Source organism: Mirounga leonina, unplaced genomic scaffold (genome assembly GCF_011800145.1).
Source record: "Mirounga leonina isolate KUSES-001 unplaced genomic scaffold, KU_Mleo_1.0 Mir_173, whole genome shotgun sequence".
NCBI classification, from domain to species: domain Eukaryota; kingdom Metazoa; phylum Chordata; class Mammalia; order Carnivora; family Phocidae; genus Mirounga; species Mirounga leonina.
The window spans coordinates 81,860,410-81,884,735 of NW_023270447.1; the positions used below are offsets into that span (position 1 = coordinate 81,860,410).

Below are 24,326 nucleotides of genomic sequence, written 5' to 3' on the forward strand. Positions count from 1 at the left end.
GCCCCCGGCGCCGCGCGAGCCGACTCCCTCCGCCTCCCCTCCCCCTCCCGCCCCGGGAAGGGAGACTTTTGCAAGTTGTCTCGGGCCGGAGGAGGGGACGCGCGCGCGCCGGGTGCGGGCCGCGGCGCCCGGTGCCCTCGCCGCCCCCGGCTCCCGTCCCCCTCCCCAAGGCCGCTGTTCCGCCGGGGCGCCGCCGGGAGAGGGGGCCGCCGGGGCGCTGCGGGAGCGGCGGTTTGCGCCGGGGCTTTGAGGTTCCCGCCGCCTCGGCTCCGGCGCTTCGGGGGGGCGGGGCCTGGCGGCCGCCGCGCATGCCCCATACAGCCCTGCGCCGTCTCGCGCCGCCTGGGAGGCGGGGGTGGCCGGCGCCGGGGCGGGGTGCGAGGGCGCATGCTCCGGAGAGCCCTCCCCCTAAGGTCGGGAAGCCCCCGGGGCTGAAAGGTGTTGGGGCTTTGTTCAGCGTTTGAGGTTGGGGGCGCGGGTGCTCGGGGCGGGCTCCGTGTACAACCCCCTTCCCTCCCCGCGGGAAGAAGCATCTCCCGTCCCCTGAGTGGGCTTCAGTTCTCTCGTTAGAGTTGGGCCTGCAGATCTTAATTGAGGTCATAACCAACTGGTGCCTGCAAAACCCTGCACAGAGCCAGAGATCTTAGCCTGGGGTCTGCGATCCTCAAAACCCACGGGCTTCTTGTGGGACGTGTATTCAGTAGAGGATCAGAGCATTGGCCAGATTTCAGATAGCCCCAGAAGAGTAAGAACTTCCACTTAGGGTGTAGGCACTCTGGAGAGGCCCTTTTCTGTCCCCAAAGGGTGTGTGAGGCTTAGCAGTACCAGAGTGCTTCCCTCAGAGGTGCTCAGTGTTTAAATGGTTAACAAGAATGCGTTTCATCATCTGCTTTACAGATGAGAAAACGGAGGCACAGAGTTTAAGGGCCTCGTCCCAGCATCCCATGGCAGTAAATTTCCACGTGGGCTCAGGTGTATACTGATGGCGTCCTTAACCCCTGTGCAAAGTGTTCATGTGAAAATGCTTGGTAGCTGTGCCCTCCCGTTGAAAGGGTCAGCACGTCAGATGGTGGAGGAGAGCCCTTGTTACTGAACTGTCTTAGCCTCGGGTCTGGGACCAGGCTGTGCCAGGAACTGGCCGGAATGGAGAAACTGGAGCACAGGAACGGTTTTCCTTTGACAGATGTAATTCTCTGTGCGGGACTCTAGCTGTTTGCCCTTCCCGTCCCGGTGTGTTGGGAGGGAAACGGAACAGAAGGGCCAGCAGGGCTCTGTCTCTGCTGTGTTCTGTGTGCGGGAGCGCCTGTCAGCTGCAGGGTTCCAGTCAGCCTATCAGAGCAGCGTGTTTTCTTGTCCCGAAGTGAAGGAAGTGATCCTTACGCCAATGCTGAGGTTCACCCAAGCATGTAGTCCCAGAGAGAGTGTGCAAAGGGGCACACGCTGGCTTGTCTGATGGGAATGGCACTTTCTTAGTCTTACTGAGAGATTCCTTTGCTCCCCAGGAGTAGACAGACCCAGCAATGCCTTGCAGTTTGCATTTGCTTTGTATTTACGACTCACGAACCTTGTACATTCTGGATACACATACACAAATCTATACGTACCTTCTCCCACCCCCTTAAAAAACAAGCAGTAGGGCGGTTTCCTTTGGACTAGTAAGCGCATCCAGGAGACTGAGCATCCAAATGCCTCGTGGAAGATGCACACCCTAAGTTTCCAGTTCTTGTTAGCATCTTTTGAGTTTGGTCCAGAGTCAAGGCCAGGCCCGTGCTGCCCCGCTGCTTTCCCACGGGCGTGGGTCCCCCCACCTGGCCCCAGGTTCCCGGCTTCCAAGGGAAGCATCAGCTCGCTCCTGCGAAGCAGGCCTGCCCCGGGCCGCCAGCAGTCCCTAGCTTGTTTCCAGAGAGACTTTTTGCGGGAGAATTTTGCAAGCCTCACTGTGGAGGGCCGCCTCAAGGAGGTTTGTGTGTGAGAGCAGTTGCCGGGAGCAGTCTGGAACTCCAAGCCGAAGTCGGGGCTTGTGAACCCAGATACTCATGTGGTTGAGGGGCAAGGTTGCCTTGAGTAAAGAAGTGTATTTTTGTAAAACAGTCTTAGGATTTCAGTCTCAGGAAATGCTCTCTCCCGGGCTTACGTAGAGTGTTGTCAGATGAGCATTTTACAGTGGTCTAGGCTGGATGACGTGTGAGCCCCATGACCCTGGAGGAAACGCAGGCCACCTCGGCAGAGTTCTGGAAAACGGGAGTGTCGCCAGCTGTGTGGGTCTTTGTGGTTTCTTCAGTGTTGGGGTGCTAAGGTCTTGTGGACCCCAAGACGAGTCTGTCCCATCTGCAAGGGCCAAACAAATATGACCAAAAAGCGAGCTTGAAGTCTGTTCTAGTTGATAGCCCGTTAGGGAATTTGTCGTTGCTGGCATTTCTCTGAGCAGCCTTCCCCCTGCCGGGGGTAGCGGTTTCTTAAAAGAATGTATGTTAAAAGGTGGACTCTCAGCTTCATAAACATGCTTTTTGCTCTTGGGCAATAATTCAAAAATCGCTTTGAACCAGAAATCCCATTTTGTTGATTGAAGAAGCTCAGTGCATTTTTCTGCGGTGGCCATTCATCTCGGACCAGCTTACGTGACCAGGGTGTCAGGAGGCAGCAGGTGGAGTGAAATTCACTCATCCTCTTGGGGAGACTGTTGGACCGGCTTCACTGCCACATAGCCTTTAGTCACAAAGAGCACTCTCTCGGCCCATCAGGGAAGGCTGGATTAGACCTCGAAGGGTCCCAGAGCCTCCGTCCCTCAGCCCTGACAGCCATCCTTGGGGTTCCTCCAGGTGGAGCCAGCAGACATCGGGGTCTTTCCCACCTGTCAGGCCAGCTCAGGTCTGTGACCAAGAGGGACATGGGCTGTGATTTAAAGGGTGTTAGGAGTTCTGTTCCTTATTTGAAATTTTTCTTTTCTAGAAGGTAGAGGGAAGAATTACATTAGGGAGAAATAAAGTGGGTGGCCTATGGCAAACGGCTGTGCAGATCATAGCATGAAGTCTAGTCTGTTAGTTTCATCTGATGGGTGAGGACATAAGGCCCAGGACAGGAAAACCTGAGAAAGAGAACAGTCTCTCTGGAGGACTCCGACCACGGTGACTAGAGTAGACTGCACTGATGAAGGCTTGCCAGAAGCCTTGGATCAGAAAGGTGGGAGTTTTGGAGAAGCCTAGTACCCACAGGCCCTTGCTCCCTGGTGCAGAGGAAGCCCGCTTCTGCCTGGGGCCATCGCAGAAGCTCTTGCAGTCTGAGGGAGCGGCCGCGCTGGTAGATGCCCCTCCATGTCATGGTTTCATGGTCACGTCGCCCCCGGGGGTTGTCTGCTGCCCTCTCCACGCAGACCTGAGGAGCCGTGGGGGCCGGCCAGGCATCTGGGCAGAGACCCAGGGCCACTCCTTCCTTGGGGAACTTGACAGGACCCACTGGCTGCTGTTCATCCTCTGTGGTAGACCTGCAGAATGTTCCAGCCAGGCCTGCCCGCTAAGCAAAGAAGGGGAGATAAGTGAGGGAAACTCGGCTCCCGTTCAAGTAACCCGAGCCCGTGGGTGCTGTGGGCTGGGACTGTCCTCCGATGGAGGTCGTTCTCTCAATAATTTACGTGTGATGAGGTCCTTCTCTGTCCCCAGCTGTTGGGCTCCCCTTCGTGTGCTGCCTGCAGGACGGAGCCTGTTTTGTGGGGTGCCCATGGCCTCAGGTCTGGGTCACGCAGCGTCCCCCTGAAGATGTGTTCCTCTTAAAAACGCACACGCCGTGTCGCCAAGCATCCCGCCAGGGCAGGCACTGCCTAGAGCTTAGAATGACCGGGGCCGGGGGCGCTTTTTTTCATCGAGCCTTCCAAGAACAGTTCTGTAAACAGAAGGAAACCATTCTTTTCGGTGACCTGGGGTGGTGAGGTAAAGGATGACGGCAGAGAGGAAAGTCCCCCTTCCCTGGCCCCTGCAGGGACCTGGGTGCGTGGTTCAGAAGCGAGTCTCCGCCTGACGGTCAACTTTTAAAAGTGTGTTTGGACATTTCATTAATGCAGCACACTGCTGAGTATTCTAAAGAGTGCCACCCCAGATCGGACAGTAGCCTTTTTGAGTGGTGCGTCCCCTCGACCACCCAATCGTGTGTGGTCCTAGTGCCATTCTGCGTGGGGAGGCTGAGCGTCTGGGCTCCGGAGTCCTGGGGCAGGGAACACGGCCTCTCCCTCCAAGGGCCCGGCCCCGGAGCTGCCCCGTCCCCACTCACCGCTGCTTCCCTGGCTCACGGGCCGGCAGCCGGGATCTCCCGTGTCACACGGTGCTCTGATGCTGTTCCCCCCCGCCCCCGCCCCCCAGAAAGGTGCCGCGCACAGCAGGCAGCAGAGGGCCAGTCCAAAGTCACTGGTGATGCAGGGCTCTGCTGGCCCCGAGGTCGGCCGCTTTAGGACTCCCTGCGCTGCCACGCCTGGCTTCTTGCAGTTACCTCTAAGGCAGTTTGCAGGGTGGAGGGAAATGCCACGTATGTAGCTGATTTTTTTAGTGTTTTGCACAAGGTATTTTCAAGAGAAATCGACGGATAAAAATGAGCCTGGGCCTCTCAAACAAGCTGCCGTGGGCAGGTTTGGGATTATGCACACTGATGAGGTGGTGACCACCTCGGGCCTCCGTTCACGGTACGAGCCGCAGGGGGAGGCACGAATAAAGAATGATGATTTTTCTTTTGTTTCTGGCTGTCGTGGGACAGACTGCCAAAGCTGGAAGCTGCACTGCAAGCTAATCCTTTTTTTCCTCTCTTTCCCTCTCTCTCTAGAAACTTGAAGGGTCTAAGTGCAAAGGGCAGCTTTTGATTTTTGGGGCAACCAACTGGGACTTGATTGGTCGAAAAGAAGTGCCTAAACAGCAAGGTATGAGACCCAGTTTCTAAAACTACGAAGCTACTGTTTGTCGAGTGTTTCCTGTGTGCTAGGTGTCCCGTGTGGTTCCTGCGAGCAGCCACCAGGTAGGTACTCTCTGCGTCGACAGAAGTATTATTCAGAGAGGCCAAGCGACTTGCCTGAAGCCACACAGCCCCTCTAGGGACAGGGCAGGACTCAAACCCTGGTCTTGTGCTAGTCTCTCATTTCACAGTTCTGTGTTGTTGTTTTTTTTAAGATTTTATTTATTTATTAGAGAGAGAGCAGGAGAGAGAGGGAGAGAGAATCCGAAGCGGACTCCATGCCGAGCGCAGAGCTGGACACGGGGCTCAATCCCACAACCGTGAGATCACGACCTGAGCCAAAACCAAGAGTCAAACGCTTAACTGACTGAGCCACCCAGGCGCCCCTCACAGTTACGTATTTTAAAAACCCAGTTCCATTTAGGATTAAACGGGAGAAGTACAAATAGTCACAGATAGCATGGACACCTTTTTCCCATCCTCCTCCTCACATCAGTTACTTTCATGAACATGAAGAGGCTGGTCCCGTGGGATGTCAGAATGTCCAAGACGTTTGTCACATGTCCAACTTGTTAGACATTGCAGAAGAGTCCATGAGTTTGCATGCTGCCAAATTGTTGCAGGAACTGGTCAGACAGAGCGAGCAGCAGTGTGGAGTGGAGGGAGCAGAGAAGCCCCAAGAAGTAGCTTTTGGTTCCCAGTGGCTTTTTAGAAAATCGGTATCTTTCCTCAGGAGGATACTGGCCCATCCAAGAGAAGTGGAGCTGGCCTGTCGCCACATTTTATGGCTTCTTGATTTCATTTGGAAAGATTCCCAAAGTACTTTCCAACATCGCCCAGCGAACAAATATTTGCACACGGACACTCCCTGGTGCCTCAAGCTGGGCAGAGGAGATCATCGTATTCCGTGAATGCAGCAGAACTTCCAGCAGCGCCTGGGGTCTGGCTGAGCTGGAGGGGGCCCGAGCCCTTTGCCTCCTGTCGTGGAAAGGACCACCTGCCCCAGGGCTGGTGTCCAGGAAGCCCCTCCCGGGGTGTGATGGCCACCATCTCCCTGCCGGCCCCGTGCGGGCGCCACATCATGTCTCCAAGCTGCTCTTCCAGTGAGTGGCCGGCTCACAATCAGACACGCTCAGGCTGGAGCCTGGAAGTAAATGGCAGGAAAGCAAGCGGCAGAGTATGGGCTGTCTCCTGTGGACATAGGGTGGGGTGCCGGGCTCCCCACACCCCGGTGAGGCCCAGAAGGAAGGAGAACTGCCTCTGGTTGAAAATCCACTTTCACGCCCTGGTTGAAGGCATTCTGGGCGCATTTTAAGACTGCCTTTTTGTCTTCTCCCATTGCGGCCTTTGCTGTCCTGATGGATCTCCCTGCAAGTGAAGTCTTATATAATTAACAAACATTCTTCATAAGTATTTTAAAGTATCCTTTGGCCCTCCGTGACCTTGCCGGGGAGACTATAGGAAAAGGGGGAGGACTTGTCCCGCTGGTGCGAGCCAAAGGGGAGAAGGAGTTCTCCTCCCACCCTGGCCCTTCCCAATCTCCTCGCACCCTGGGGGAGGGGGGTCGGCGGGCAGCCCCCCGGGTGCCCACTGCCACGAAGCCCCTGGAATCGGCGTGATGCCCACTTCGTTGATAGCATGACACGGTGGCTCGCGCTCCATCCCCCGACCGCCAGGCTGGCCGAGGAGCCGCCACTGCCACCGGGCACCGAGTTTGACTCGGATCACTCGGACAGGGCTCCTCGGGGGCCGGGACAAATCCTGCCCCTCGGGCTCTCGGGATCCCTAGAGCTGCCCTAGGGAAGAGGCGTCGGCACACCAGGGCGTCCGGCCCCCTGTGAGACAGGTCCACTTCAGGCTGGGTCTGCTACGGTACCGGGTCCCTCCACGGTGTCCCCGGGCACTGTGCGTTTTTCCCAGAGATGACACTGGTCAGTCCTGCCACCGTCCTTTTCGCCTTCGTGATAAACAGACTTAGGCAGAACCCCTGAAGGCCGTTATGTTTGGTGTGCTCTTTCCGGGGAATTGTTGGGTCGTCTTCCACCTTCCAGGAGAGCAGAGTGTCTCAGGGTGGAGCGGCTCTCCGGGGTGTTGCTGTGTGTGTGGGGGGGGGGTGCTGACTGCGGCGGCCCCATAACTGAATGAGGGCGCACCTGGCGCCCTCTGCTGGTGGGGCGCGGCAGGGCAGGACTGGCCTCGAAGAGTTCACCGATGCTTTTCCGCTGGAGCCCGGTAACTGAGCAGCCTCATAACCAGCTCCGACATCCAGATTAACGTGACACGGTTGACGTGGTAGCTGCTAGCATTTCCTAATGGTCCCCACGGGCCGAGAAACGTGGCTCGTGTCTCTGTCCTCGAGAGCCCCAAATTGGAAGTATTAAGCAAAACGTTGGCCATGCCCTGTCCACGAATGGGGAGGAGAGGGAGTTTTGAAGGAAGCAGCTGTGTTCTTCCCACCCACACGCCTTCCAGTGTTCCTGGGTGCTCCCTGGGTGCCAGGCATTGGCGAGGCCCTCGGGTTGCTAGGGCCTGGAAGGCACATGAGTTCAGTAGGCTTGAGTGCTGTGATTGGCCTCCCGGTGTGTGGGAGCCATGAGCTAAAAGAGGGATGTGGGCATGGAGGGCTTCCCAGAGGAGGGAGTGCTTGACATGAGGTTTGAAGAACAAGCAGGGGACACGGAAGGGCATTCTGTGGGAGGGAATGCATGGCAAAGCATGGGGCCATGACCTGGCCACTACAGTGGGACCCCGGAGAAAGGAGGACACCGTGTGGCAGGGGAGGGGTGTCAACTGGGCCCCCCCTGCACGGGGCCTGGTAGATGTGCAAGGGGGGTAGGTGGTTCTGCGGAGGATGGGGACACTCAGACTCCGCTCGGAAAGGAGCCTCTGGCTGTAGGGGTGAGGCTGAGGTGGGTGGAGGGCAGGCAGGGGAAGGTGAGAAGGGGTATGGGGAAGGAGATGCTGGGTCCACCACCAGCTTTCCTGGGTTGGGCTCACAGCAGGAGGGAGAGCACCGTCCCTTTTTGGCCACTTGCATGTGGGCGTGCTCAGCAGCCGATGCACAAGGGTCTGAGGTCCCCGTGGGTTGGGGCCGGAGACAGAGGTGGGGTGACAGCGGTCAGTTTGTTTCAGTTGCTGCACATTTTCTCCTTGGGCAGCTTCCCGATGCGAGGCTGACACAGCACCCCGGGGGTTCTATGTCGTAGGAGAGTGGACCCTTTGTGGCTAGTGACGTTTCTTGGGGTGCATTTCGCTCCCCAGTCACTGTGGGTGTTTGATTTGCATTCTTCCCTTTGCAGCTGCCTACCGCAATCTCGGTCAGAATTTGTGGGGGCCCCATAGATATGGCTGCCTGTCGGGGGTCCGGGTGCGGACGGTGGTCTCGGGTTCGTGCGCTGCCCACAGCCTCCTCATCACCACGGAAGGGAAGCTGTGGAGCTGGGGTAAGTCTGGGGTCGGGCGGGACAGGGTGACTTGTGGGGGTGAGCCCTCCCGTGGGGCTGACTTTCTTCTCTGCCTGGAAGGGTGGCCTTTTTGCAGCCATATTTCTTCTCCCCAGTTTCCAGTTGGTCTCGCCTGTTCCTTGCAAGTGCCTCCCCTTCCTCCACCCTTCTGCCATTTGCTTGTACACTGAACTCTTTGAATCTTCTTTTTTGGAGGAAAGATTTTTTTTATTAGAGAGCGCATGAGCGGGGGAGGGGCAGAGGGAGAGGGACAAGCACAGAGCCCGACATGGGGTTGATCCCAGAACCCCGGGACCATGGCCCGAGCTAAAGGCAGACGCTTAACCTTTTCCTGATTGTTCTGACTGAATCTGGATTTTTGTGATCTTGAGGTACCTAGAATTGAATTCCTCTTTTAGATACGCTATCCCCTGGGCAGACAGTCCCCCCCCCTTCTTGCTTCGTGGCACAGTGTTGACGTAAGACCTCTGTTGTTGCCACTTTAAATGCCACCGGCCACGTCATGGCATTGGCCACCGTGTCTCTACGATCCTGTTCCTCTGGTTCCAGGGATCACACCCGTCTGCAGGTTCAGTTGCTTGGTGTCTATTTCTTCTTAGATTTCCTGACAGTTGAGTTTACTTTTTTCTGAGTGGAATTGCTCTTCTGCTGCTGGACCCCTTCGCCCGGGTCCCTGGGAGGTGGCGTCCTTGCCCTTGGTCCCCTCCATGGGGTCCCACGCACTGCTGCCTGTTTCCTCCTTCCAGATTTTTGATCCAGGTACTGACTAAGGCTCAGTTTAGCCCCACGCCCTCTGGTAGCTCCGGGACTCTTTCTCCAGCTGGGTATGTTGGCAGTTGTCCCCGCCCTTTGTTTCTGGTCGTTTGGCTAGCTTTTAGTCCATATGACTGCTTTTTTATTTCAGTCTGTTTGAACCGTTTTTTGCAACTTCATGAGCTGCTGTACCAAAGTCCAAATATATTAACATCTGTTGTCTTGCTGCACTCTGCTAATTTTGTAATGCTGTTGGGGAAAAAAAAAAAAAGCTAACAAGTGTGTCTGGCCCAAATTTAAACTTTATAGTCTCTTGATGACATGCTGACATTGCCACGGTTTTCCTTTTCCCCGATTGGCGCAGAGGTGTGTCCTTCCCCCAGAGCACACCCCTTCTGCCTAGTGTGCCAGCGCTGAACACAGCAGTCTGTCTGAGTTCCGAACTTGAAATATCTTCTTTCTGATCTCTTTACTGAATTGCACTTACATGGTGCTTCTAAAAATGTGCTCTGTGCTGGCCCTGTGGGCAGGGAGTTGCAGAAGGCCGTGCACGCAGCCTGGCCCCCGAGCAAAGACCTGTGTCCCTTCAAACAGACTTAGTGGCAGGGTGGGGGGATTACGTCCCGGTGCCACGGTTAGCTGCTTGAAACGGCCTGGGATGTTGTCTGACGTCTGGAAGCTTCAGTGCTACAGCACGTCACTCTTGAGGGGTCCGCACCGGTCAGCCACTTGGGCCTCTTGAGGGGCTGAGAAACCATGCCTTTCCCGGTGAACTTAGACGACTCCTGGTAGAAACTGCCAGAGGGCTGGAATCCGAGCGAGCTTGAGGATGGTTTTTCTCGTAGCCGGCCATTCCCTTCCTTCTCCAGCCCTCAGGTTGCTTGGTCCCCATTCTTGTGGCTTTGCCCTCCATGTTTCTCATGACAAAAGGTCCGGAGGTCATTGTCAGGGAAGGGTGTGAACTGCTCCCCTCCCCTGCCCCTGGGTGCCGTGACATTTTGGCCCTGTGAAATCTCCCAAATATGGTTACCCCCGCGTGGTGGTTCTCTTGGCCGGGGCGGGGGGGACCTGTGAGGGGCCCGCTGAGCTGTTTGGTTTGAGAACTGTGGTAAGCCCGTGTTGAAAAGCAGGGGAGATGTAGGGGCTCCTCTTGGCCCATCCTGCTTGTCATGTCTGCTCTGGAACCCAAGGGCCTTGCCGGAAGGCCTGTGCCTCACGGCTGTGTGGCGCCAGAGGCCGTGGTGACCCCGCTGGGACAGGCTTGTGGCCCGCGCGGTCCTGTCCTCTGTCCCTGGCTGAGGGTCCTGTGCAGGGCGGTCCACAGGCGGTGGGCTTGGCACTGCTCTGTGGGCCTTGTTTCCAAGGCAGGTAAAAAGAAATGATTAGAAATGAACCAAATGGTCCATGGAAAATGCCCAGGGCAAGTCTGTGGGGCAGGTGTCGAAAATGGTTCCCCTCTTAAAATCCACCTCGGAGGGAAGGGAGCGAGGGAATTGTGGGCTGGCTGGCAGGTGGAGTGAGAACTGGGAGTTTCCGTGAGCTCATGTGCCTGCACGGGACACCAGGGCAAACCGAGCGCTTCTGTCCCTTCCGTAGCAGAGCCACGGAAGGGGCTCCCGGCCAGGTCCCAGCCGCTGTCCCAGAAAAGCGGGTCAGAGAAGGTGAGGGAGGTGGTAGCGGCCTGCGGAGCCGTCTCTGGGGACGGCAGCGTATATCCTACCCTGGTCACCCAGCCCCACTCGCGGGCCTCGAGAGGTTGGCCATTGGCAGAAGAGCCGGGGCTTGTTTCTGCCTCGTCTTCGGCTGTCGCATGTGGAGGGCACCTTCGGGGAGACCCAGATGTGTCTGCCGCTCTGGCCACCCTCTCCTTCCCACTGTATCTTGCTCTTGTTCTGCAGGTCGCAACGAGAAGGGGCAGCTGGGACACGGTGACACCAAGAGGGTAGAAGCCCCCAAACTCATTGAGGGTCTGAGCCACGAAGTGATCGTGTCTGCGGCATGTGGGCGGAACCACACCCTGGCATTGACGGGTAAGGAACGGCTGGTTTCTTCTGAATCGGGCAGGAGGCCACACGGTCCCCCCTGGGCTTCGGGTGGAGTTGCCTCTGTGGCTCTTGGTCAGGATCAGAAAGGTGCCCAGAGAGCCCCGGTGGGTGCTTCTCGGGGCTGCTGACGGCCTCACCCACCTCCTGTTGGCATCGGAAGGCGGGCCAGGAGGCAGAGGCCGGAGGCTGTGCCTAGTGCCTCCCCGCACATTCGGCCTTGGCCGTGAAGGGCTTCTGCCCTGAGCTGCCCGCCCCCCCTCTGCCGTACGGTCTCACTTGCGCTCTTCCTGGCAAAGGAGCTGTCTTATTATTTTGGAGCCTTTGATCCCAAATCGAGTTTAGAACCCTCAGTGTTCTTTTCCCTTCTGTGATACTGTTCTTTCCTTCCAGAAACGGGCTCCGTGCTTGCATTTGGAGAGAACAAGATGGGGCAGCTCGGCCTCGGCAACCAGACAGACGCTGTCCCGAGCCCCGCGCAGGTGCCGCACGCTCCCCTCTCCTGGCTCCAGGGCCTCTGTCTCTCTTTGCTTTTGTGCTCAACTTTCCGGGCTGACACCAAGCACTGCTCCCTGTAGTTCAGTCGATGCCTTGTGGAAACGGTCTAGAGTCTTGGAGTGGAATTCACGTGCTGTAGTCTTGAAAGCACGCTTCCTAGGTGCCCACGGTTGAAAAACCTCCAGAGGACAGTTCTCTCTGCTTGAAAGAATTTGCTACAGAGGCCTGTTCTAAGCCTGTTCTAAGCCTGTTCTGTTCCAAAGAAAGTGAGAAATGTTGGATGGATGGGATTCGTCTTTCACTGCAAATACTTTTTGAGTTCTGACCTTGTGTGGCGTCACCTGCGGGGGGCGTAGCACCCAGACAGGAGTTAGGCGGTCTTTTATTCCTGAGGAACGTGTGCTTCCATCAGAGGTGGCGATCACACCTAAGAGGGACTACTAACGGAAGGCAGCCACGTGCTAGTGAGCCTCTGATTAGTTAGGTTGAAGGGTGAAGGCGGGGCCTCACATTTCCTGGTCTGTAAAAGAGACTGTGTGCGAGCTTACCTGGGGTTTGAAGGATTTTTGAAATGTCCCCGTTGCGTCTGCCATTTGCACGAAGGAGGAAGTGACAGTTTCTAGAGGAAGCTGGGAGCGACGGGCAGGGCCCAGGGCTCACACTTGTTGGGTGTGATAATAGCAGTTTCCCCGTCCCGTCTGACGTGTGTTCCCAGAGCCCATGCTGAGTTCCGGGGGGGGGGGGGGGGGGGCTTGGCTTTCTTATTTCCTAACTTTGAACAAAAGGTTTTATCTCTTGTCCACACCCTTCGTGCAGGCTAGTTAGGCTAGTGTCTCTGCAGAGGTTAAGGAGAACGGGAGAAAGCATCTGTCTTCCAAGTTGATAGTGGCAGGGTGAGGTTTGGGGGTTATATGTGGGTTAGTCTCTGTTTCTTTACCCCTCCCACCCGGGCTGCTCTGCTGAGGTCTATGCTGACCGGTCGCAGTGTCGGGCATTTTGGGGAATGCGAGGCTGGGCGCACCACGTGCCCTGTCTTGGGATTCGACTCTGCTGGGAAGGTGGGGGTCACAAGGGTATTTCTTCATGTACACTCTAGGCTTTGGCCCTCACAATTCCTGGGTCCGTTCAGTTTCTTTTGCAATGTAATAATTGTTTCATACCAACCTGCAGATGGCGGGGAGGCTTGTTATCAGTCTTTTAAAAAATGTCTGAGAGTCTACTGTCTTGTCTTTTCAGATAATGTACAACGGCCAGCCAATTACCAAAATGGCCTGTGGGGCTGAATTCAGTATGATAATGGACTGCAAAGGGAACCTCTATTCCTTTGGGTGCCCTGAATATGGTCAGCTGGGTATGGAAACATTTTTTAAAAGCTCTGTAATCTAACTGCGTATCTGGAACCAGAAGTCAGTGTGGGCCTGTACACACACGTGTTGGAAATGTGGGTAATTGATCGCAGATAATAGCCTTGATCCATTAAGTGGATCTCCCGTTTACTGGGACAGCACGTCCTCAATCACAGGGCTGTGGAGCATTACAATGGCTTGGCCTTAATGAGTAAGTCGGGACTGGAGTCTGACAAAGGATTCTTTTTTTCTGGGAGGGGAATTCATTTATATGTAAAAGGGTTTCAAAGTTGTAAGAAAAAAACCACTTTCATTCAGTTTCGTATTTAAGAATTTGCCTTTATTGGAAGTGAGAACACACAAGGTAAAGGTTGTTGTGCGAACCCTAGGCTGGGCGGCTACCCCTGGTGTCCACCTGAGCCCCCTTCCCTGTGACTGGGACCCCTCTCGTTTCCGTCCCTGAACAGAACGCACCTCCTCCTCCAGAAACACATTCACATCTGTCTCATTGAGTAGAAAGGGAAAGCTCAGAAAGCCATTCCCTTAAGTGGAAAATGTCGTCTCGATCCTGATTTTACAAGGTCTCCATTTTCTTTTCCCATCTGACACCAAAGTGGGTGTTTTTTTTTGTTGTTTTTTTTGTTGTTGTTTTTTTCCTTCTGGCGCCTTCCCATAGCCCAGCCCCTGGCGAGTGGGAGGTGAGGAGTGGGCGCCCTCTGCTGGCGTCTCAGCTGCATGCCACTCCGGATCCCGGCGGCCCCCGTATCTGGGTTGCCGGGTCCCCACGTCATTAAGAGCAGGCAGATGGAAGAAGGTATAAATAGAACGAGGAGCATCGCGCTGGCCTTAGACTCCAGGGAACAGTGACTTTGTGAAACTAAATATACCTCAAGTCAGAAGTGAATAAGAACGAGCAGCCCTTTACGCACATGCAACGTTGGTTGCCAGGGAGTTGCCAGAGACTGTTGGAGAAACCGTTTCCATGGCCACAGGCCCTGGTGCCATCCCCAACCCCTGGCAAAACACCGGAAGTGTGTTTCCCGTGTCCTTCCGGAAGTGTGTGTGTGGTTCCCCTGCTGCGTCTCTGGCTGCCCCGGATTTGCGGACGAGCAGGTGGATTTTCCTGGAGGGAAAACTCCCTGACCTTGGTAGTGATGACAGTGGCTGGTCCTTGAGCAGGGGCCACGTGCCACACACTCAGAACGCTTCGTACAGACTCTCAGGTGCCCGGTCGTTTGAGGTACCAGCTTTACGAGTATCTGCGGAATCGGTCCTACTTCTCGGCTGTCTTTGAAACCCACTTCGAATCTCTTTGTCCCAATCCGGAGAGATCCCTTTTAGAATTAGAGCACATAAATGTAACCTTAGAGAAGTGTATCCCCAGCACACGCTCCCGCCCCCACCCTCTCTTGCTCTCATGACGCATTTTACTGGGTCAGGCAAGGCAAAGACGAGCGTGTGCTATTAACTGTATCTTAATGCCCGTAACGATATGTTTAGGTTACCGGTAAGTCCTAAAAACTTAAGCCTAAAAACCCAGGGATTGTGGGTTGAGCTTTTTCTGTCCATTCTTGGCCCATCCAGGGACCAAGTGGGGCACAAACATACTCGGTAGGCCATTCCTTTGAACCCGGGGTCTCTGGCTTCTGTGACCACGGCTCATAGTCAGAAACGTGGTTTGTGTTACAGTCTGATCCAAAAGTTAGAGGCACATACAAAGAATTTTTACAAAACGACATCCTCGTTATGGACAGTATCCTCGGGTGTTTCCTATTCTGTCCCTTTCATTTCTTAAAAATAATTGGTTTCATCCCCCAAAATCGATTTCATGGTACTGATCAGGTTGCGCCCCCCAGATGGGAAAGCGTTACGTTGGTTGACAGAAGTGTCCCACGAGGCCCCGATGGGTCAGGCTGGGGCACGTGCTCACGGCTGCCACTGACTCCTGGCTCTGGTCGCCCCAGGACACAACTCGGACGGGAAGTTCATTGCCAGGGCGCAGCGGATAGAGTATGACTGCGAGCTGGTCCCCCGGCGTGTGGCCATCTTCATCGAGAAGACGAAAGACGGGCAGATTTTGCCAGTCCCAAATGTGGTCGTACGAGATGTGGCCTGTGGCGCTAATCACACGGTAAGGCCTGAGGGTTTCTGGCTTTCCCTCTGCTTCCCGAGCATCACCTCCACGGAGAAGGGTTGTGTGTATTATATCTGGGAACCGATCCCGGAGATCTGTGACATCCTGCCCTCCTCCCACGGCTTTGCGCCATTCAGTTGTCTCGGGTCATAGTGCTTTAATAGTGTCTCTAACTTCTGGAGATGCAGCTAAGGACAGACGTTTGGGGGTCAGAATCCTACTGTAAGTGTCTTTCTGGCCTTGGCTTTTGTCTAACAGAGCACCACAGACCTCTTTCTAGGTCCATAGATGATCCCCCATATCGAGGGTGTTGAATGGTTTTCACCTGTGAAGGCTGTTCCCTTAAAGATCACTTGGAATAGGGGCGCCTGGGTGGCTCAGTCGTTAAGCGTCTGCCTTCAGCTCAGGTCATGATCCCAGGGTGCTGGGATCGAGCCCCGCGTCGGGCTCCCTGCTCAGCGGGGAGTCTGCTTCTCCCCCTCCCCTTGCTGTGCTCTCTCTGTCAAATGAATAAATAAAATCTTTTTTTAAAAAAATCACTTTGGGGCGCCTGGGTGGCTCAGCTGTTAAGCGTCTGCCTTCAGATCAGGTCATGATCCCAGGGTCCTGGGATCGAGCCCCGCATCGGGCTCTCTGCTCAGCGGGAAGCCTGCTTCTCCCTCTCCCACTCCCCCTGCTTGTGTTCCCTCTCTCGCTGTGTCTGTCTCTGTCAAATAAATAAATAAAATCTTTAAAAAAAAAAAATCACTTTGGATAGATGACAGTACTGTTTTTGTGTACGTGCTGTTTTGTTTTGTTTTTATAAGATCTTATCGGTAAGTAATCGCCACACCCAACGTGGGGCTTGAACTCACAGCCCCGAGACCAGGAGTCGCTTCCTCCACCGACTGAGCCAGCCAGGCGCCCCGGTATTTGTGTCTGTTTATCTTCATTGCCTTTTTGCAGTTATTTTGCCCAAGAATGTCTGTGAGTCAAAATTGGCTCTCTTCTCTGTTGAAAGAGCACTGGGCTGGGAGTCCAGAGACCAAGCTGGTCCCCTGGTGTGTGGCTGGCTGACTGGCGAGTGACCTCAGGCATGGCTTCTTCCCTGCAGTGCTCCCTGTCTGGTGCTTAGTGATGTGGACTAGGAGATTGTGGTCCCCTGGAGTCTAAAGTCTGTGGTTCTCTTCTGTCCAGTGCAGTCTGGGGAAGCAAAGGTGGATCTTGTGTAGGCCTCATGTCAAGTGGTTTTAAGAGGTTGTACGTTCACACCATTCAAATGCTGAACGTTGAAGACGCCGTGAAGGAAACGTTTTTTGGGGTTTTTTGTTTTGTTTTTTTAATTTTTTTTAATTTTAATTTTTAAAAATTTTCTTTATTTGAGAGAGAGCACAAGAGGGGGTAGGGTCAGAGGGAGAAGCAGACTCTGCTGAGCAGGGAGCCTGATGCGGGACTCGATCCCGGGACTCCAGGATCATGACCTGAGCTGAAGGCGGTCGCTTAACCAACTGAGCCACCCAGGCACCCTGATTTGTTTTGTTTTTAAGTAGGCTTCACACCCAATGTGGGGCTTGAACTCATAACCCTGAGATCCAGACCGGAGCTGAGATCAAGAGTCTGATGCATACCTGAGCTACGGGGGTGCCCTGAAGATCAATTTTAAATTGTTTTCAGTCCCCGTGACCAGATGGAGGTCCCGTGTGAACGGGGTGGGGTGGGGGTTGTCTAAGAAAGAGTCCCAGGCAGGCCGGCCTTCCCTTGGTTCCTTCTGCAGTGCCGTCTACACTGTGATGGGAGAACCCGGTGCATTGACCTGCCCTCTGGAGACTCAGCTCATGCTTCTGAGGAGGAACCAGAGGGACTTGTGACTTTACGGAATAATGCAGGACGGAAAGTAGTGTCTGCAGCAGGGGAAAGAGGAAATGCCCTGTGCCCTCCCCTGCCTTGGGGCAGGTTCGGCTTATCTGCAGCATTTCTGCCTCTTACCATGTTGTTCTCTGCAACAGAGCAGTGCTCCTCTCGTCCCCTCCCATTGGGAGGCCGGTCCCAACGCTGTGTGTTCTCTCCGCCCGCAGCTGGTTCTGGACTCTCAGAAGCGTGTCTTCTCCTGGGGCTTCGGTGGCTATGGCCGCCTGGGCCACGCCGAGCAGAAGGACGAGATGGTCCCTCGCCTGGTGAAGCTGTTCGACTTCCCCGGGCGCGGGGCATCCCAGATCCACGCCGGCTACACCTGCTCGTTTGCTGTCAGCGAAGTGGGTTAGTGACTTCCCCCCTTTGGCCTCAGGAGCGGGGGGTGTGCAGAACCTCCCTGGCAGATGAGCACTCTGGTGGGTGGGGAGCCACAGAGTCCTTCTGCATTCCTAGACCGAAACCCTGGTGTTCTGTCAGACAGAATGTTCCTCTCTTGTCCCCAGTGTGTGGCACCTTGCCTTTCTTGTTGCTGAAGAGGAGAATTCAGTTCTTGGCATGTGTGGTCACAGTGGGAATGTGTCTTGTCTTTCCCCAGGTGGCCTGTTCTTCTGGGGGGCCACCAACACGTCCCGCGAGTCTACCATGTACCCGAAGGCCGTGCAGGACCTCTGTGGCTGGAGAATCCGGAGCCTGGCTTGTGGGTATGTGGCCGTGTTGCCTGGTGAGCAGGACGTCTGTCCCCTTCCTGGGCCTGGTGGACACCCAGGGCAGGGGGCCTCTTCCCTTGAGAGGCTTCATTGTACCACCCCACCCCCACCCCCCCGCTCCCTCATCAGGGCCTCAGATGCACCAGAGTTCAGGAGGGGGAGGGACTGTTTGGGGCAAGAGGGCTTGGTAGGTCCTAGGACATGACGGCTTGTATTCCTGCCTTCACAGAAAGAATACCCTCTTGACGGTTTCTGTTCTTCAAAGGCTTGGTGGGCTCTGCTCATCTTGCAGGTTAAAATTTTAGCTGAACATCATGGTAGGATTTTACTCTGACACGCTGGGAAGAAGTTGTCCTTAAGCCAGTACTTTTCAGTTTGAGAACACCTGTTGAGCTCTCTAGCACTTCTTTGTGAGGAGTTTATGTTAATCAAGTGCCAGGTGGCTTTGGGGGGTGGAGGAACAGTGTATTTCGGCAGTGGGGCTCCGGCTTTCATCTCTGCCAGAATGTCTAGCCCCATCTATGTTAGTTTTTGCTGCCCATGTTCCATCCCCTTTGGAATGAGTGCTCCATCCTGATTCGATGACCTCCTTTCCTGGTGGGATGGTCTGGGGCTGGGGGCCTGGTTCCTGGCGCTGTCTCGGGGCTCTGCTTCGGGGCCTGCGTGGGACACCATTGAGGGTTTCGGAGAAGCCTGTTGGCCTGGTGTGTGTAGTGGCAAAATGCGTGCCTCGCAGAATTTTTAATGGGATGGACTGGATCTTAATGCTGGTAGGTCACCCCCTGCTCTTGAGCCGGCAGCCTGCAGGAGCGCCTGTGGGGGCCGGGGCTGCTGGCCGCACTGGTGACAGCCCCTACCTGTTTGCAGGAAGAGCAGCATCATCGTGGCCGCTGACGAGAGCACCATCAGCTGGGGCCCATCGCCAACCTTCGGGGAGCTGGTAAGCGGGGGTCCCATGTGTCAGGGCGCAGGACCCAGGCCGGGCTCTCTGCGGCTGTGCCTCCTGAAGACGGGCGTCTGAAAGGCTGCGACGCTCCGCCGTCTTTGGGTCACATTGGCTCTTGGAGAGGATTCTGTGCCCATCACGTCATGGCGACAGTCCTTCACAGCCACGTTGTAAACGGGAACAGGGCGGTTTCAGATCCCGTTTCCCTGTGGTCTTGTAGCGCAGTTGAGGAGGTGTTCCGGTGACGCGGAGGGGGGTGCTTTCTCTGCTCCCCTCTGGGAGGGTTCCCGTCAGCCGGAGCAGTGGGGCATCGGGCACCGTGTGGCCCCCGGGTTTTCACCTGCTCCTCCACAGAACGGTGCGCCACGGGGCCAGCCTCTCGGGTCACTTGGGGACATTATTCCCTCATTTTTCCTAAGTAAGTCAAAGTCTCTGTTGCCTGCTTTTAATCTCCGTTGCCTGACTGATGAGAACCGATGGCCCTCGATTTCTCACCCATACTTGGCCTTTCCCAACCAACTGTCTGATTCTTCAGTTCTGGTGCCTGATGAGTCTTTAACTTTTCATTTCTTCATCGAGAACAGCTTGGCTGCGGAGCTCGGCTGGCGGTCTGCCCGTTTAGTTGCGATTTGATCCTCAGCCTCTTTGTTATTTCCTGTGGGGAAGACGGTCTGTTTCCCTTCCCGCCTCGCTCGTGGGTGGGAGCTGAGGGGCGATGGAGAGGAGGGAAGGGGGGGGGCTTCTTGGTCCCTTGAGCCATCTCCGGGACTTGGTGGCCTTGTCTTCGGTGTTCTGTGCAGACTTCGGGGCTCCACGGGGGCCCTCTGGCAGCAGACGCTCCGGCCTCTCAGAGGCAGCCCCGAACTCAGGAGACTGAGCCTGGCCCGGTTTTTATGGATTCTTCTCAGAGAGGGCCAGGTGTTTCTAGGGCCTATCAGAGAGGGACTCCAAATACCAAATTTAGAAACCAGAGGGGAACAAGGGGGACTTTGGGGCGGCATCTCGGGGTGAGGAGGAGACAGCAGGGCGTCTGGGAGGAAGCACTCACTGAACGGGAAGGTGTGAGGAGGCATCTGGCGGCAGATGGAGCTGGGAACGGAGGGCTCTGCTGGCCCCGGAAGCCCCCATCCCCACTCGGTCTGCGTGACTCCCTGGGAGCAGTCTTAGAGCAGAGCCCGTTGGCTCTGGCGTCCTGGGGTCTGGGGGGGATGGGGGCTGTTCAGTGTCCAGCCTGCAGGGGGAGTGTGGGGACAGCTGGTGTTTTTCGTGATGATGGTGTCTCCCTGGTGACCACCCCCAAAAGGTGCCCGTTACCACACAGACCTGCACGGGTGACAGTTCAGCGTCAGGTTCTTCCTCGGGTTGAGAATCAGTCCCCTGTTGGCAGCACTTCTGCGGGTAGGTGTTGCTCACGAAGCCAGCCATGGTGTCAGGCATGGCGGGGCTCTGTCACCATGCCAGCCATCGCTGGCTCTGGCTCCCGGACACCGGGGTCCCCACAGATGTCGCCATGGTTCCCGTATCTGGACTACCGCAGCGACCCCAGCTCTGTGTCTCTGTTCGCTTCGCCAGGGCTACGGGGACCACAAGCCCAAGTCCTCCACCGCAGCTCAGGAGGTGAAGACGCTGGATGGCATTTTCACAGAGCAGGTGAGCGGGGGCCTCCGGGCCAGCGAGAAGCTAAAGGGGCCGGTAGCAGAGCGAAGAAAGGCTGTGCCAAACCACACCTGACTTGCCCTGCTCCTGGGCGCGTGAGCCTGTTTGAGGCTGGTCTCGTCTCCCTGAGTGGCTTTTCTGCCGCATCACGCGCTAGAGGTTTGGTGGGGAATGGGCATCGGTAGGAAGAGGCACGGGGCAAGCCGGCCAGGCTCCGTAGCTGTTCTCACCCTGAATGACACTGGCCGCAGTCCAGCCACGGTGGATTTGTTCTGGGGACAAGGGTACCACTCACGTCTGCTTTGTACCTTCAGCTGAGACTATGTACTGTTAGGTCAGCGGGGCAGATGGCAGGGGTGAGGCTCCTGCTTCTCTGTTCAGCCAACCACCCTGCCCACTCCTGTCTGCCAACACACAGATGGGGCATGTGCCCGCACACAAGGCAGGATCGTGGTCCAGAGAGGCAGAGGGAACAGGGAGCAGGATCCCCACGTCCCTTCCGGTCTCTGCTGACAGCGTTGAACCCCTGCTTCGTGGCAGCCTGGAAGGCTTTGGTTGGCAGGGCGTCAGTAACGGGTCACGTGGACACTAGTGCCATGGGGCAAAGGGCGTGGAGGCGGTCCCATCCCCAGTGCCTGGTGGCCCGCTGTCCGCTCCACTGTCCAGGACGGACCCTGGCCCATCCAGCGCTGATCTGTTCCCCCAGGTGGCCATGGGCTACGCGCACTCCCTGGTAATAGCTCGAGATGAAAGCGAGACGGAGAAAGAGAAGATCAAGAAACTGCCAGAGTACAACCCCCGGACCCTCTGATTCTCCCGGAGCCCCCGCAGCTCCACCCCTCCCGCGGCAGCTGTCAGTTCCACGTGCACTGGGACGGGACGTCAAACGAGGAATTTAAGAAAGCAGAAGTTGACCGAAGGTGCATTTTTGTTAGACTCCCTGAGGTTCCGTTTTATAAGTGATTCAACGTCAACTACCTTTTCTGTATGCGTTCCAAAGTGATTTTTTTTTCCTCTTAATGTTTAATTAAAATATTTGCTCATAGTTGACTTACCATTCCTACAAGAGGCAGAAACTTTGAGCAACCTAGGTGTTTTTTTTTTTCCCTTCAAGTTGTTTTTCTTTTTTTCCTGCTCTTAAATACACTTCTCAGAACACCCTTTTCCAGTTGTAACTAGCATTGTGATCCGAGTGGGGGCTCCCTGGGAGAGGAGTCCCCGTTGACGCAGGAAGAAATGTCCCTTCCGGGAACCTGCAGCGGCTGGACAGAGACCGTCCTGGTGGTGGATCTCCATCCAAAATCACGCCCGCCTGCTTCGGAAGCATCTGGGTCACTTTCTTTCCCGCTTGTTCCTGTAGACCAGCTGAGGCTGGCGTTCTCTTTCTCTCCTTGGCTGCTTGTAAACCCCACCGCCTTTTGGCTGCAACATTAATAGAATCTGCCGTTTCCCCCCTGGTGGGGGCTCTGGGGTCTGTGTTTAGCCATTTTTATCTACTTTAGCTGTAAAAGAAGTCCAAATGAAAATCAGGTGATTGTGGACCCAGTGGGGACCTGGGGGGGTGGGCAGACGTGGGGACAATGTGTCTGGTTCGACTCTAAGGTTCCTCTGACGTGGCCAGCCCTCGCCATTAGAGATTGATCAGCCAGCAGTTTAAAAAAAAAAAAGTGCATTCTGGAGTCCTTGCAAGGATCAGCCCTTTACGTACCAGCCTTTATCACCTCTGTGCTTCTGTCCCTGCCCCCGCCGGATCCTGCTGGAACAGACCCTGGCTCTGAGATGCGGGGTCCTGTTCTACTATAACCCAGCTCTCTGGTCGCCTTGCTTGGCTGTGGTACCAAAGAGTTGGGATTCCTGAAGAAGTCCCCCTTCCCCGCGTGTCGGCGCAGACCTGTGACTGCCACCCCGCTTCCCGCCACGTGCCCTCTGCCCGAGCTCGTCACCGGCGTTGCGCTGCTCTGCGTGAGTTACGAGGTGCCTTTCCCGGACCCCTCCGCTCACTTGGACCCAGGAGAGGCGACAGCTCTGGCTGGGGCTCTTGGTTTCGAGAGGGTCTGGACTGGTTTGGGTGCTTTAAAATAGATTTTTTAGTTCCGTGGTGCTTCTGGGGGAGATGGGGATAGAACTTCAGTGTGACACTTGGGTGGATGGGAAAGTTGAATATGGGTCTTTTTTTTTAATTCTTTGCTTTGCTGTTGTTACCACCTGTCATTGTCTCGATGTTAAAATGCCAAAAATGATCTAGTCGTCGTCGCTTTTTTCCCTGCCCGTCCCCCGTCACGCCTTACGGCAGCTTCAGCCTTTCCAGGGCATTTGACAGGATCTGTCCTGGCCAGTCCCAAGGCCTTGCGCGAGGAGAGCGGCCCGCGTCTTCCTAAGGTTTAGTCTGACTTCACGCTCATCTTTGCTGTCCTGTCAGTCCGTAGTCCAGGGGAGAAGCTTCTGCTAAACTAACCTAATTTGTCCAAATCACCCCCAAAGCCACCATCTCGGGCTCTCACTTCCGTGCAGGGCACCCACCTGTTTTCCCAGACACAAGTCTTTCTCCTGGAATGGGGCTTCGGCGCATGTGCCCCTTGGACCCGCACCGCTGCCCCGGGGTCCCCTCTGCGGGAGCCGCCCCAGGGCAGGCAGGGCTCCGATCTTCCAGGGGACTAGTGTGAAACCCGCCACCAGCCTACTTTCGGGCCCCTTGCCAGGGACTGGAGCAGCCTAGGCACGGAACTTCGAGTGAAGACGGCCCTCTTCTCTGCCACAATCACTCCTTTTGGCTTAGAATTTTAAAATGAACTTCCTAACGGGGAAAAAAATCCTTCATGACAAGGAATTAGGGGGTGGTCCTGCACTCCAAGAGAAAGAGTAGCCCTGGCCCAGGCTGGGCTGGGCTGAGAGAGGACTTTGCGCCGACCCCCAGGGCATCTGATCCGCCTTCTAGCTCTGGCAGGAGTCCCTGGAAGAGGGGGTTCAGGGCAAAGGGGAGAGAACCCAAGAAGAGGTTGTGATTTGGTCGAAGGTGCCTGGTTTAGTGCTGTAATTGTCTTATTTTTTTTTTATATATATATTTCTTGGAGTAAACATTTTAAATAAACGACATCATTGTTTACTCTGTTTTGGCTTTTGTGCTTCTTTTTCAGTAGAACCAGCATCAGTCGTTAAGAACGCGGAGCAACTCCGTTTTTCTCCGCTCCCGCAGGCACCCCCCACACCGAGGCTCCCCTGAGAAAGATGGGCTTCAGGGGAGCTTGGTTCAGTTTCTAGGCTTAAACCTGGGGCTGAAGGTGAGTGGAGCTCCCACCTCTTCCCGGAAACATGTGACCCTCAGGGAGGTGTCCTCCTTCACTGGCCCAACTCAAAAAGGGGGTTTGGGTTTGCCCCATTGGGGCTCTGAGGGCAAACGCTCAGGCATGGAAAAGCACTGGAATAGGGGTAGGTCCATGTGCCCAGAAACGTCTGTCCTCATTCCCCACCCTTCCCCCGCCCCGGCTTCCAAGGGGAACCCGAGCCCTCCTCTCCTGTCTGTCATCTGCCACGTAAGCCCCGGTCACAGAGGTGCTCCAGGCCAGGGCCCGCCGCCTGCCGCTGTACAGCCAACTGCCCACCAGGGGGCACCGAGGAGCCAGTCAGGTGCTCTGAAGCCCCAGACACTTTGCTGTGTCCAGGTTGACCCCCTTTGTTCCCAGGCTGCTGCTCCCGGCTAACTCGGCTGAGCTCTTCCCCGGGCCCCGGCCACCTGCACTCAGAGCACCCAACAGCCGCCACTGTGGAGCCTCCCAGCTGCTGGCTGCACTCGGTCCTCAGACCAGCCTCCCCTCCCCTCCCTGTCTTTGCCCCCCTCCCCCACCCCAGTGGCATTGCCCATCAGCAGGAGGAGGGGCGGAGCCTCTGGGTGGTTAGACCTCAGAAGCACTTACCTAAAAAGGGTCTTCATGCTATCCACCCAGGGGTTGGGGGACAGGTGGAA

At 55.9% G+C, this 24,326-nt stretch overlaps 1 protein-coding gene across 1 annotated transcript; it reads left to right on the forward strand.

The window, feature by feature from the left end:
• The first annotated feature begins 4,622 nt into the window (after nucleotides 1-4,622).
• On the forward strand, nucleotides 4,623-23,473 carry RCC2 (regulator of chromosome condensation 2). Its single transcript, XM_035019019.1, has 12 exons — nucleotides 4,623-4,685; nucleotides 4,804-4,897; nucleotides 8,229-8,372; nucleotides 11,045-11,176; nucleotides 11,582-11,670; nucleotides 12,923-13,037; nucleotides 14,997-15,163; nucleotides 17,221-17,401; nucleotides 17,652-17,757; nucleotides 18,631-18,703; nucleotides 20,282-20,359; nucleotides 21,072-23,473. Exons 1-12 carry the CDS (start codon nucleotides 4,623-4,625, stop codon nucleotides 21,174-21,176), a joined length of 1,347 nt encoding a protein of 448 aa, XP_034874910.1. The 3' UTR covers nucleotides 21,177-23,473.
• The last annotated feature ends 853 nt before the right edge of the window (nucleotides 23,474-24,326 follow it).